This window comes from Notolepis coatsorum (assembly GCF_963971535.1).
Source record: "Notolepis coatsorum genome assembly, chromosome: 17".
In the NCBI taxonomy this organism is placed as follows: domain Eukaryota; kingdom Metazoa; phylum Chordata; class Actinopteri; order Aulopiformes; family Paralepididae; genus Notolepis; species Notolepis coatsorum.
This window is the reverse complement of record NC_140181.1, coordinates 10,004,193-10,018,639: the sequence shown is the minus strand read 5'-3', so window position 1 is coordinate 10,018,639 and position 14,447 is coordinate 10,004,193. Positions and strand designations below refer to the sequence as shown.

General features: G+C 42.2%; 1 protein-coding gene across 1 annotated transcript in view; it reads right to left on the bottom strand.

Annotated features, from left to right (window-relative positions):
- The window catches only part of pmelb (premelanosome protein b), a 31,254-nt gene extending 24,185 nt beyond the window's left edge, over positions 1-7,069 (bottom strand). The window contains exons 1-3 of the mRNA XM_084333809.1: positions 6,990-7,069; positions 1,177-1,272; positions 290-436 (exon numbers count right to left, since the gene is read on the bottom strand). Coding sequence (XP_084189935.1) covers positions 290-436; positions 1,177-1,272; positions 6,990-7,053 — 307 coding nt within the window. The 5' untranslated portion in view covers positions 7,054-7,069. The remainder of the gene's footprint in view (positions 1-289; positions 437-1,176; positions 1,273-6,989) is intronic.
- Between the last annotated feature and the right edge of the window lie 7,378 nt (positions 7,070-14,447).

The window sequence follows — 14,447 nt, the reverse complement described above, 5'->3', positions numbered from 1 at the left end:
TTTTAAATGACGGGGACAGATACAACATGCCCATGGACTGTTACTGGAGTAAAGGACATGAAACACTTATCTGAGAAGATTAAAAAACATGAATGTACGAGGGCACACATGGACAATTCGTTCAAGCTAACCATGCTAGGCAGCGTCAACATCGCCAAGAACTGAACGAAGGCCACAGGATTGGTGTGAGGAAACACAACAATGTGTGTGCGTGCGTGTGTGTGTTTCTGTGTGTGTGTGTGTGTGTGTGCGTGCGTGCGTGCGTGCGTGCGTGTGTGTACTGACTCACCATTGAGCGTGCCGTCCTCCGCCCACACCACCTGTCCGTCGGGCTGGACCCTCTGGATGTGGGGGAACGTCAGGTCGATGGTGAAGGTCACCTTGGCTCCGGTCAGAGTCGGCGCATCGTTTCCCACGCTGAAGGTAACCCTTCCACCTGTGTGCCGTACATAATATGGGGATTAATCCGTGGACTAAAATGACATTTAGAAAAAGAATAAGTACAGAATATGTAATGATATGCTGCATGGTATCATTTAGATTGTCCCCCTAATGTATACATGTTTAAAGACACTGGGTCAAAACCACTGAAATTCATCGTTAATTGTTCAGAAATGCACTGATTATTGTAAATTATCGATGTTGATGAAAATCTAACAATTTCCCCCCAATTACATTACTAATTATTAGATTAGATTCGACCAGAGTGCAAATGTAACAGTAAAGTGCAACAGTAATATACAATGCACAGGTGATTAAACTGGGTATAAAATATATAAATTAGTACAATATCTGAATATTGAATTGGAAAAAAACTAAAAACTTACTGTCTTCTACTATCCTGCATTCTTCCTACTATACTAATATGTCTATACTACTCTGCACTCAACACTTACGCAGCACCCAAGTTTCAACACTGTTTGATGAACATTGTTACTCAGCTGAAAGAGTTGTACCCTTCCTGCTGACTTGTCGTACAGAACTTGTAAGTCGCTTTGGATAAAAGCGTTTATCTAAATGACTAAATGTAAATGCTAATGATGTATGTACAGAGTTGTAGTATTAATATGTACAATATGTAATTAAATTCATGAATTACAGTCTGAAAGTGTGTGCAGTGTTTTTCCTGTGACTCCACGGAGAGAAACAGTATAGGCCTATATGCGGAGTGCATACCTTTCCAAGAGTCTTTGTAGCGGGCATCTCCATCCTTCCAGACAGGGTACATCCTGCTGTTCCATGAAGGATATCGTGTGAAGCGGTTCTTGGGTTCTGAAATATCAGTGTGTATATATTATTTTCTAGTATTTTTCTATAGTATTTTCTATTTTAATTCATCCAAACACATCTGGTTGGTCCCAAATTGTATGTCTGAAAGAATATAATAATAATAATAATAATAATAATAATAATAATAATAATAATAATAATAATAATAATAATAATAATAATAATAATAATAATAATAATAATAATAATAATAATAATAATAATAATAATAATAATAATACACTTTATTTGTATAGCACCTTTCATACAGGAATTGCAGCTCAAAGTGCTTCACAGCAGCAGAAAAGACAGGCATACAAACTTGGCATAAAATGAGCACAAAATAAAAATAAATGTAAAGGTGAAGTCAAGGAATGGCACAGAACATAAAATCACATAAGGCCTCTTTGTTTACAGGTTTGAATATGTCATTTTAAAAGGAACAAAACATGCTTTTAACTATTACTACAAATGACTACTGTCTAAATTGTCGAACATATAATGTAGGGAACATTAGTAGTCAGATTTCTAAGCAGCGTTGGAGAGTGTCTCCTCCTCAGTGTTCACGTGAGGGGGCACGGGCAGCAGGTCTCCCTGGGTGCTGCAAGGACTCTGCATGCCGCTTGGTGATCCTCATAAGTCTCCAATCCCCCTCATGTGAGAGTCAGCTGAGAGAGAGAGAGGGCGCGTGCGTGTGTGTGTGTGGTTTACCACAGATGAAAAATGGCATTGAGTTTAATTTGGATTAAAGACAAAGAGAGCTCATATAAAAGGTTTCCACTCTTTAAAAAAAAAAAAAAAAAAAGTCTGGCACATCGCAATTATCCCCATTCAGGTTTTAGGACGGGGTCCTCCTGCTCAGTCTGGATTATTACTGGATAATCAACACCCATGTGACTCTTCCACCCATGACTGGGCTTCAGAAAGTGTGAGATTTAAGAAATATAATAATGAATATAATCCGTTATAATTCACTTTTAGACACTTTTTAACACTACACCATATTTTATATATTTATTACTAAAAGATTTGCACTACATATCTACCTCATTTTTGCATTTTGTACTTTGTCTTTATTCTTTTTACTTTCTTTACTGTATGAAGCACAATCTCAGAGGGCTCATACAGAACCAAGCATTTCACTATAATGTACGTGTACCTTGTATTTGACAAATAAAAACAAACTTGAAATGCTACAGACATGTGGCATAATGGCAAGGCAAGCAGAATTACAGTACCTTCCCTAGCAGTCATGTTATACTATTTTATTATATAAGTTGTACATGTTATCCTTACTTGTCTAATTGTTATGATTGTATATGCTATGTGATTTTATATGCCTTTTTTTGCTTAACTATGTATGTACACTCGATGTGACTGTGAATTAGGGAAACCTCTGTTGCCTTTCGAGTATAAATAAAGGTTTGAAATGATTGTAGTATTAAAAGATGATCTGAAATTGAATAATCATGGAATACTATTTAAATAAATTTTATTCTTTTTAAATATGAAAATATTTAGATATATAAAAGAAACAATAGAATATTTCAGTGTATTTCCATTGTGGTGAGTGAACATCCTATACACAGTCTCACCGGCCAGCCTCATGATGTGAACGAGTGCATCATATGATTCAGATGAAGACCGAAATCAAACACTTTGTCAGAAGGGCACATTCTTGCCATGTCTTTTGCAGTCATGCTTGGCTGAGTAATCCTCATGAGGGCGGATTAATGGACCTTGGAGAACTACAGAGATGAACTATACATGCAGAAGATGTCGTCAAGACTGTTGTTTTTCAGCGGAAACATCTTAAACACCGGCGCTCTCTTACAACGCTGCACTGACTTGCATTTGAAGAGAAATAGATATTCAATGAAATCAATACTGACTTTCTTTTTTGTTCACTTCATTAATAAAGCCACTGTGCTTATTACTGCACCTTTTGACCCTTTAAAGGCACAATCCTTAATCCTTAACTAAAACCTAAGAAGCCCCACCATCATCCCTCCACTCTGAAATGAGTCGACAGAGCTCATGATACGGAGACTCATGTGACAATTTAAGATTAATATTCAAGTTTCTTTATGTTAAAGGTTTGCTTTTACGGAGTACAATGGAACCCAAACCTGAACTTCCCCCAAGGGGATCAATAAAGAGATATATCTTATCTCATCTTGAACCGTGTCTTGATTTGTCACGGCGTGGCTGTCTGTAGTACAGACTCTCAACTTAAAAAAGGCCTATTATAAAATGTTGGATCCTAATATGAAAAAATGTGATTTAATGTTCATGTCTTACCTTGACTTTGTCTATTTTGATGCTCGTTTTATACTTTTAGACTATTTTATGTCTGCACTTCATGCATTGCTCTTGATCTGCCAATTTTGTACGGTGAATATAATCATAATACCCACTATTCTCATCGTTAAGAAAATAAAACAACATCCAATAGGCTACTCAGTGAAGGTCTGTGATGTTTTCCGTAATGAGAGTTGACTTTCTCTGGCATGGTTTTAAGTCTGCTCACCCCCTGGAGGGCAAAGGTCACCGCTAACCACCACTAACACAATGACTCTGAGCAACGCTCTCTCCAGGCCCCCCAGGTTTAGAACGCTGCTGCTCTCACACGCCCTTCCAGAACCTCTCATAGCCTATACTGGAAACGCTCAAATTGGATCCTGTGCCTATTTGATAAGAGCATTATTATCCTGGAAGACACTGGGTCTCATTCCCGAAAAATTTTCAAAGAGTTATTCTGGAAGACTTATCTTGGAACCACTGAGACAGAATCAATGACAAGTTCACTCTGAGTCCTGAACGTGCTGGTAATATGTCTTAAGTGGCTGAAACGGTCGCACAAATGATATGATCTGATATCTGCTTGGAGAATGGCATTCTGTCTTAAACTCGAAACGCGCGTTCCTGTTCAGGTCATTTGCATACAAAACAACGCCTCCAGAGCTCCTTATAAGGCAACTAGTGACGCAGTTGTGTGAAAATGGAATGGCGGAAGTGCTTTGCGAGTCTTGCGAGCCATCAAAACTAGATTAGATTAATGTATTGGCATCATATACAGCTCGTGGTACACCTGCCGCAGCGCGCGCGCACACACACACACGCGCGCACAGTACTGTATATGAATGAATTAATGAAATATAATATATATAGCCTACGGCGGGCGTAATGAATGAACGCAGTATGGCTTATTATTCCATAATTAAGCCTATACTGTTCATTCGTAGGCGCACACAAGAATTGTTATGGAATATTAATGCAGTCTATTTCCACCGATTAGCTTTAGTTCTTATTTATTTATCCACTGTCATTTCAGTGTTGGTGTATAGGCTATATAGTGTATTTCAATATAAGTTTAATTGATTAATGATATATTCGAAGGAATGCAGGTTTATAGCTATATCAACCCCCTCCAATGTACAGTAAATGACCAAGTATGGTTTTGTCAATATTCCAATGTACAGTTTTGCTTGTACAGTGTAAGTCTATCCCCCACCCACCCCTCCTACCCAACCTCCTCCAACAGTTTCTACGTCAAATGTACTCTCTTTTCTGGACTCTTTTTGTATCACAAACAGTACTGTATTTGCAAATCTGGTATGTCATAAATGTATAGATGTAGCAGTACTGTCTATCTGTGTCGTGTGTGTCATATATGTTATGATGAATTGAAAATGGGGGACCCTGATGTAAACAAGACGAAAGTCGTTCTCTGGTCTGCATCCCCTTAACAATTGTATGTAATTGAGCTGTACTGTACTGTACCCATTCTGCAATCTGTTAATAAAGTTTGCAATCAATCAATCAATCAATCAATCAAACAAAGGTCTGTCCCATTGTATACCAATCAATGGGATACATTACATGTTGACCTGCATTCTTTCAAATGTATATAATTAATCATTAAAACAGATGTGTAACAAATAAGAAATACAAATTCCACAGAAGGCATTAAATAATTATTATTTTCAATCATTTCACAATAATTGCATAATTGAGTAATTAAAGTAATTATACATTTGTCCAAAATAGCTGGTTCAGATATGGTTAAGCAGCTGCCCTGTGATCAGATGAATCCATATTATTTATTTTTCCTACATCAAATGCGTGATTTCTTATCGTACAAATATTGTCATATTTATTTTAATTATGATTAAGTAATTAATTACAAGGAGGCCTGTAGCGTTGACATGAAGGAATCACTATGAGAACACAGTCTGTCAAGTTAATAACATTTTTAATTAGTCAATCAATCATAAGACTGCTCCTCAGCACTCTTAAATCTGCTCTCAGCCACGATCAAATCTGATCTCAGGAAAATTTGGGGACTCCCGCTCCCAGCCCTAATATGTCTTAAATGGGCCGAAATCTGGCTAAGACGAAATGTTTTGTCGTAAATTCGTTCGAGAATGAGACCCACTGTTCCCACTAAATGGTAAATGATACATTTATATATCACTTTTTATCCAAAGCGCTTTACAATTTGTTCCTCACATTTTACCCATTCCCTCACACACCGACGGCGGAGGCGACCATGCAAGGTGCCAACCTGCTCATCGGGAGAAATTAGGGGTTAAGTGTGTCTTGCTCAGGGACACTTCGACAAGCTGCCCGGGAGGAGTGGAAATCGAACCGGGAACCTCCGGATTACCAGACGACTGCTCTACCTCCCGAGCGTCTTCCAACCGGCCCAGAATATAATCGCAACCGCTTTGATAGCAAAAATAAATCAAATCAAATCAAATTTATTTGTAAGGCCCGACAACACACGTTAATGTCCCCCATGGGCCGGACACGTCTTCTTTAAACAAGTCAAGAAGAAACATCACAATAGGTCAAGAACAAAACACCATAAAGTCCAAAAAAAATATTATAAATGCAACACTCCCAGACATACCCCACGCGAAGGTAAGCTAAAACTCACTAAAACCTAGCAATAGGAAAAAATGCACCACAGGCAATGTGGAGGAGAGAAACCTTAGAAGGGCCGTTCAAGGGGGGATCTCCCTTCTTAGATGTCGTGATAGTAGTAAAATAAGGAGGAATGCAGCTCAAAGTATAGCTCCATATAGATGAATGAATCATCAACAGTGAACTGACTTCATCTGGCCATCTTATACGTCACAGTTCACCGTCTAAACCCTGGTGATTTGTAGCTACATAGAGTGAACAGTATTCCTCCCTATTTGACTCTTGTGGTCGATACCAGCACCTCATGAAGACAGTAGACTTTCATTTATAACATTTTGACCGTACCCTGCACGCACATCACCCATCTCTCGACTACATGACCTCGAAGAGCTATTTTATTACACTGCTTTTCTTCTGTCTACACATCCATGCACTGCTCTTATTCTGTCTATTTTATACTAATTTATGCTGCTTTTATTTATTTTTTATTTAGTAAGAAACCTGCCAATAGTATTTTTATAGATTTAGATTAGTCAGAAATATATTATAATCCATAAGTGTGGAAAGGCGAAAGTTCGCTTTTCATGAAAATATATTAAACATTTTCTTATAGATTCTAATGACAGAAATCTATTAAAAAGAAATTCAGGAGGTTTTAACCTAAGTTTTATGCTCATTTTATACCTATGTCTATTTTAGGTCTACATTACTGCTGTGAAGCACTTTGGGCTGCAATTCTTGCATGAAAGATGCCATACAAATAAAGGTATTATTATATTATTATTACTCACTTGCGACAGCAGAGGAAGCCACAGCCAGCAGCACCAGCAGCTCAAGACAGCTCCTCATTGTCATCCTCTTCGTGGAATATCCCTTTACTGAGGACCAGCAGCCTGGAGAGGACTCGTTTTATACAGTCCCTCGCATCTGACCGCACACATAGCCCCGCCCCCTCCTCTAACTCTCAAGACCCGCCCCCCCTGTGAGACCCAGAGGCACCTGTCCTATAGTGACTCTGTGTTTACAGTGACAGTTAACACAGTATATGCCTTTTGCCTTATATGGGCGATATATTACAGTAAGACGTAAAGCGTAATCGCATGAGCAGGATTCCACTCGTGTTTTTGCATATAGCGAGAGAGTGCGAGATGACTGGAGTAACTAAAAACTAATAATTTACAAATAAGCCTCGAATGGGGCTAATTTGTGAGGATTTTGACACCCGTTCCCTCAGTCTCAAATTCTACGTATTCAGTACAACTCTTACAGTGGACCACACACACCTCTCGGATTAATACATACACTTGCGATGCATCTGGCCAATAGATTCAATACTTTCCATAAACACTTTCCCTTTGTAATCGATCTATTCATATGTCTGCCTATATTACAAGGCCCCTGTTGTACTGAATCATTTTTGTTTGTGAAAATATTGTTTATTTCATATAACATGTGCCCAAACTGGATAACCACTGAACTGAACTGAGGAGTTCCAAAGCAACTAAAGCATATTTAGATCATGCAGGAATTTGGCTTGTGTACTAACACTGTCTCATCAGAATACGTGAATAAAGTAATACAAATACTAAATGACCACAGTAAAAAAAAAAAAAAAAAAGTACATAATGTACGTTATGTTACAGCCATAAGTAATATATTTACTTATTCTTTATGTAACATATTTACGTTTTGGAGAAAGTCCAAAACAAACATTCACCAGGAGTCTAATAATCAACAATGATTGTGGTTGTGGGCGAGTGCTCTCACCGTTAGACTAAGACACATATCACCCTGATATATAAACACAGAAATATGATGATGTTGTGGTTGTGGTTAAGATAGAAAGTTAGGGTTATGGTTAGTTTAACAGTGTGGTTAAGGTTAGGGTTTGGGTGAGGCTATCAGAAAAGTGTCTCAGTAGTCCTGAGGTAAAGTCACTTGCTCCCCATGTGAGGGTCCCGGGTTTGTTCCCCAGCACGGGGTACCCAAATGTTTTCTGAAAAAAGTTAAAAGTTTTAATTCTTTTGAATAGACTTGCCACGCACTCTCCATGTGAAAGCTTCCAAAGTATTCAGCTAAATCACTTCTAAAAGCAATTAACTAGTTTTGGAGTGCCTATCCAATTATTTGGGGATTTATACACATTGCTATTTTCAACACATGCTTTCACTGTCTACAACTGCCCTACACTGTAATCATAATAATCTTAACTACCTACCTCATAATTATAGTCTACCCCTATAAGCTATAACTCTGTATGATAGCATGTACAGTGCTTTATATACGTATATATAATTTATTCTGTAAATATGTCTACATCTGTCTGTACATACCTGCATATAATCCTTTTTACATATCTGTAGATACTATATCTATATCTGTACATATCCCTTACCTACTCTTACTAGTTACGCTGCTGGCCAGTATGACTTACTACCATAGTGTCTCTTTATACCTGTATCACTGTACATATTAATACTACAACTCTGTACATACATCTGATTAGCGCTATTACTCAGTAGTACTCATTCATATATTTTATATCCAGTTTAATCACCTGTGCATTGTATATTACTTATTTCCGTTGCACTGTAGTACTTGTGCTGTATAATGACAATACATTTGAATCTAATCTAATCAAATCAAACACATCTAAAGGTAAAAAAAAATTATCTGGAAGTTATGCAGTGCTGGAATGTTAGTAATACTTGTACGATGGGGAGCACTGCTGGGTCGATTCTGTCAATAGAACAATAGGTCATGCAGCACTGCGGGGGGAAAAAACTCATAGGAATGCAACATTAATAAGGCTTACTGGGGCACTTGTGACTCTAAATTCATCCGGCTTTGTCCTCCTCCTCCTCGCAGCACTATTAGAGACAATGTTAAAACCGCTAATGCCAAACTGTGACACTGTGCAAAGCCCCTTTAAACAATGTCAGCATTCACAGCAAATCCCATACCTCCGTTTCATCTTTACCATGAACCCTGTAACAGCCCCCCTCGCTGCATGAACCCTGTAACAGCCCCACACCCCTCACTGCGTGCACTTAGAATCTTCCACCCCCTACCCGACTACACGCACACGCACGCACACAAACGCACATCGAAAAGGGGAAATACAAGTGGGATTTTACAACTGTTAACTGAACATTTCATTGAAGAAATTAAAAGCCCAAACACCACCCTGTAAAAAGAACAAGCGGCCTGCAGCGGACATCACCATCCGTCGGTCTCACAGCTGACTCTGTCTCTTGGATGACTTCTGAGAATCAGCTGTGTGGAGACGTGATCGAGTGCGTGCCGACCCCGCCCTGCGTCACACTCACAGCGCTGCCCGGGGGAAGTTCAGGGTCTTCTGCTCACATGTCCAACGAGGTGAGTCTCTAAAGAGTCTAAAAAGAGAGTATATTTGAGGGGGAAGAAACTGTACATTGGAGAAGGTTGGGTAGGTGGGGTGGGGGAAACTGTACATTGGAGGAGGTTGGGTAGGTGGGGGAACTGTACATTGGAGGAGGTTGGGTAGGTGGGGGAACTGTACATTGGAGAAGGTTGGGTAGGTGGGGTGGGGGGGTAAACTGTACATTGGAGGAGGTTGGGTAGGTGGGGGAACTGTACATTGGAGAAGGTTGGGTAGGTGGGGTGGGGGAAACTGTACATTGGAGGAGGTTGGGTAGGTGGGGGAACTGTACATTGGAGGAGGTTGGGTAGGTGGGGGAACTGTACATTGGAGAAGGTTGGGTAGGTGGGGTGGGGGGGTAAACTGTACATTGGAGGAGGTTGGGTAGGTGGGGGAACTGTACATTGGAGGAGGTTGGGTAGGTGGGGGAACTGTACATTGGAGGAGGTTGGGTAGGTGGGGTGGAGGGGGGGAAACTGTACATTGGAGGAGGTTTAGTGTTTAGTCCCTTGTTTGAGCCGAATCTGGGTTTAACATGATTTGTGGAGCTCCCTCTGGTGTTGTGGTCGTGGTATTCCCAGACCTTTGGGAAGTATTTTGACATGTACATGGGTACCTTAGTGGTGTAGTGTATCTTGTAGACCAGGCCCATTGCAAGTTGCTGTACTCTGTCGTCTACTCTAAGCCATCCTACTCCTAGGTTGTCAAAGTGGGCAGGGGTGAGGTGGGTTCTAGGAGTAAGATCAAGCAGTAGTCTGACCAGTTTGTTTTGTGATGTTTGTAATTTTGTTTTTAGCGCCTTTGAGGTGCTTTGGTGCAAGCATAGTCGTAGTACCCTTGAATGAGTGCTCCTGCGTCTTCAGGGTATTCTTGTTCACCAGAGAGGAGATCCGGTACAAGAATCTTGTTCGTTGGTTGACTTTTTTGATTACATTGGATGCCATTTTGTCACAGGGAAGATTTGCCTCTAGGATGGAACCCAGGTATGTAATTTCATCTTTCCTTGTGACAATATTGTCACCCACTCTAACTGAGAAGCCATCGGTCTTGCTGAGTTTGTTATTTGAACTAATTGAACCGGAGAGAATGGACTCTGTTTTACCCAGGTGCAGGGAACAAAATAAGCACCCGCCAAACGCCAATGGCGTGTAGATTTCCTCTTTGGCTGGTAAATTACAGAGGCTACTCAGCCACTCTGGCGTGTAAAATAATTGGGAGCCATATGAGCATATTGGAGTATTATATCAGGGCTATACAGTGCCAGCATTTCACTCTCATTTGCCTCTAAAAATAGATTTGTGCGAACCGGAAAAATCATTTAGGAGCACAGTGTGCGAGTAAATCGTATAGTGGGGCTCAGGGCCGCCTGGGAGAAATGCGAGGCCCTGTGCGAGATTTAACGCGACCAGTTTGGCTCCAGAGAGAGAGAAAGAGAGATAGGTCAGGTCCACGGCGGGAATATAATCATAGGTTGACTCACCATAACGCAGTATCAACGCGGCGCCAATGGTAAAGTTGGAAGGAGACTTTCTTGGCCCACGGTGTAATTTCTTCTTCTTCTTCTTCGAGTACTTTCCGGCAGACTGGACACCTTTCGGCGTATTGCTGCCTAACAGATTTATCTGCTCACAAGTTCTCTTCTCCTTCTTTTGAAAAGACATCCACTCGCCTCGCTCCTCTGAATAGCGCTGAATTAGATCATCCCTGTACCTCGTGTGTCCGAGAAGAGCCCGGAAACACTATCCTAAAATCTGTAGAGCAGCAAATCCGCAGAAACCGGAAAACTGCAGTCTGCAGAGCCGCAGAGGCAGGAAGTCAGACACATTCTACAAACGTGTCTAATGTGAAATATATAAGCATATAAGCAAAACTAGATTTTAGGTCTGTGATGAAAAAGGGCCTCGCGGGAAGGGGGGCCTCGCAAAAAAAAAAATAAAAAATAAAAAAAATAAATAAAAAATATTTTTTTTAAATTTATTTATTTATTTATTTTTTGCGAGGCCCCCCTTCCCGCGAGGGCCTGTGCGACCGCACTGCTCGCACACCCCCTGAGGCGGCCCTGCCTGTGGGGGTGTCAACAACTGCGCAATTGTAATTTCATAATAGACACGGAGCAGCGTGGATCAGCTCTGTAACAACTCATCTCGAGTCTGCTTCTATGTGCAACGAAAACTCTGCGAGCAGCGGTTCCAACATGCTTTGCATCCTTGCCAGTCCTGTATACCCACGTCGCGCTAAAACAATAACTACTGTAATGTTATCTGCTAACAGCAGCACGGTGGTGTAGTGGTTAACACTACGCCTCACAGCAAGAAGGTCCAGGGTTCGATTCCCGCTTGGGGACAAGGTTTCCATGATGCCAGGTACCCAGGTGGGGTATCTCCCAGGCCTTTCTGTGTGGAGTTTGCATGTTCTCCCCGTGCTCGCAAGGGTTTCCCCCCCGATAAGATAAACCCAATGGAAAAACATGCACAACAACAGATCGCTAACGCTGTGGCGTCCTTGACGAAGACTGACAGGAGCACTTGGATTGGTCCCCTGGCGCGGCTCACGTTGACGCCTGTCTGCTCCCGGCTGCCCTTGGGGGGGAAGGACGACGGGATGGGTTAATCGCAGAGACGAATCGCATCAGCGATCCTACAGACAATGCATGCGTGTGTGTTCTGGTGTGTGTGTGTGTTGAGGATAATTGCCAATGCCAATTAAAGACCTCTGAGCAGGTCCTGCATTATTATTATTATTATAACTGAGTACTCCAACTAAGCTAACCTGCTAATGCTAACTACTGCTAACGCTAATCACTGGGGACGCTCAGAGGCATAGTGAGGGAAGGGAGGGCTGAGAATCTCTGTCTCTCTCCGTCTATCTCTGGGTCCCCACACTTCAGCCTATCAGCTCCCTCACGCCTCTGGGTCCCCACGCTTCAGCCTATCAGCTCCCTCACGCCTCTGGGTCCCCACGCTTCAGCCTATCAGCTCCCTCACGCCTCTGGGTCCCCACACTTCAGCCTATCAGCTCCCTCACGCCTCTGGGTCCCCACGCTTCAGCCTATCAGCTCCCTCACGCCTCTGGGTCCCCACGCTTCAGCCTATCAGCTCCCTCACGCCTCTGGGTCCCCACGCTTCAGCCTATCAGCTCCCTCACGCCTCTGGGTCCCCACGCTTCAGCCTATCAGCTCCCTCACGCCTCTGGGTCCCCACGCTTCAGCCTATCAGCTCCCTCACGCCTCTGGGTCCCCACACTTCAGCCTATCAGCTCCCTCACGCCTCTGGGCGCAAGTAGTAGTAGTAGTAGTAGTAGTAGTAGTAGTAGTAGTAGTAGTAGTAGTAGTAGTAGTAGTAGTAGTAGTAGTAGCAGTAGTTTTTTGTCATGAATAAAGTACAGGTACATTACAGTGAGATGCTTGGTTCATACACATACAGCTCATTATAGTATACTTGATAGTAATAATGGCACACGTAAAATGTCACACCGACATGCGCATTTGATGATACCGTACAGCAGGACTAAGTCTTGAGACAACGTATGTGTATCACCGCTGCCATTTCCATTGCGCAGATGTAGTGCTTCCATTGGCCCCACGGTCCACCATCCCACTTCTGACACCAATGTAGCAAATTCAGGGAAATCGAACCAAGGTCGCCCAGACCACAGGCAACAGCACTAATCAGTCAACTAAAGGGTCTGACCCGTTAGCCAAGGGCCAGTGAGTCTAGGCATCTGTGGTCGTTACACTACCATCCATTCTAAGAATTCACATGATGTGGGTCCTGTGCCCCGGCACAGTTCATTCAGTATTTGTGAGCACGCACTCACACACACTCTCCCCCCAGAGCTAGAGATCAGAGAGAACCCTCCACTCTGTGATGTCAATTCTGGAGCTGCCCCAGGGGCACGGTACTCTACCCCCCCCCCCCCCCCCCCCTCCTCCCAGTGAGCTGTGGTGTTCAACAAGGAAGCATATGTAACGGAGGTACCGCATGTCTATCCACGGTCACGAGGGACTTGTATAGTGAAGTGGCTGTGGGCGTTAAGCGGTACTGCAAGTAAACTCACTCCCCAGAGGCATCCAGACCCAGTACTTAGAAGTGAATTCACCTCTTGGTACAGTGGTCTGTGATGCCGCCCACGGCGCGGAAGACCGGGGTTCAACTCCCACTCAGGGCGATCCCTTAACAGGGGTCGAATCGAAACAAACACAATGCAGAGCGAGATCACACCGGCTACACATACTAGGACCGTTACTGTTCCTAATTTATGCAAATGACATGTCATCAGCTTATGACTGCAACTTGTTCCTGTTCGCAGACGACTCAGCCCTGCTGGTCTCTGACAGGAACAAGTTGCAGGTTGAAAAAACCCTCAGCTCGGAACTCGGCAGAATCTGCACCTGGCTTGCTGATAACAAACTATCATTACACCTGCACAGTAAATTTCGCAGAGTGAATTTTACTCAAACTGAGTAAAATTTTACTCAGTTTGAGTAAAATGTACTCTTTACTGTGTGGGTAAAACAGAGTCCATTCTCTTCGGTTCAAAAAACAAACTCAGCAAGACCGACGGCTTCTCAGTTACAGTGGGTGACAATATTGTCACAAGGAAAGATGAAATTACCTACCTGGGTTACATCCTAGAGGCAAATCTTTCCTGTGACAAAATGGCAACCAATGTAATAAAAAAAAGTCAACCAACGAACAAGATTATTGTACCGGATCTCCTCTCTGGTAAACAAGAATACCCTGAAGACTCTAACAAGAGCACTCATTCAAGGGTACTACGACTATGCTTGCACCTCATGGTACCAAAGCACCTCAAAGGCACTAAAAACAAGACTACAAACATCACAAAA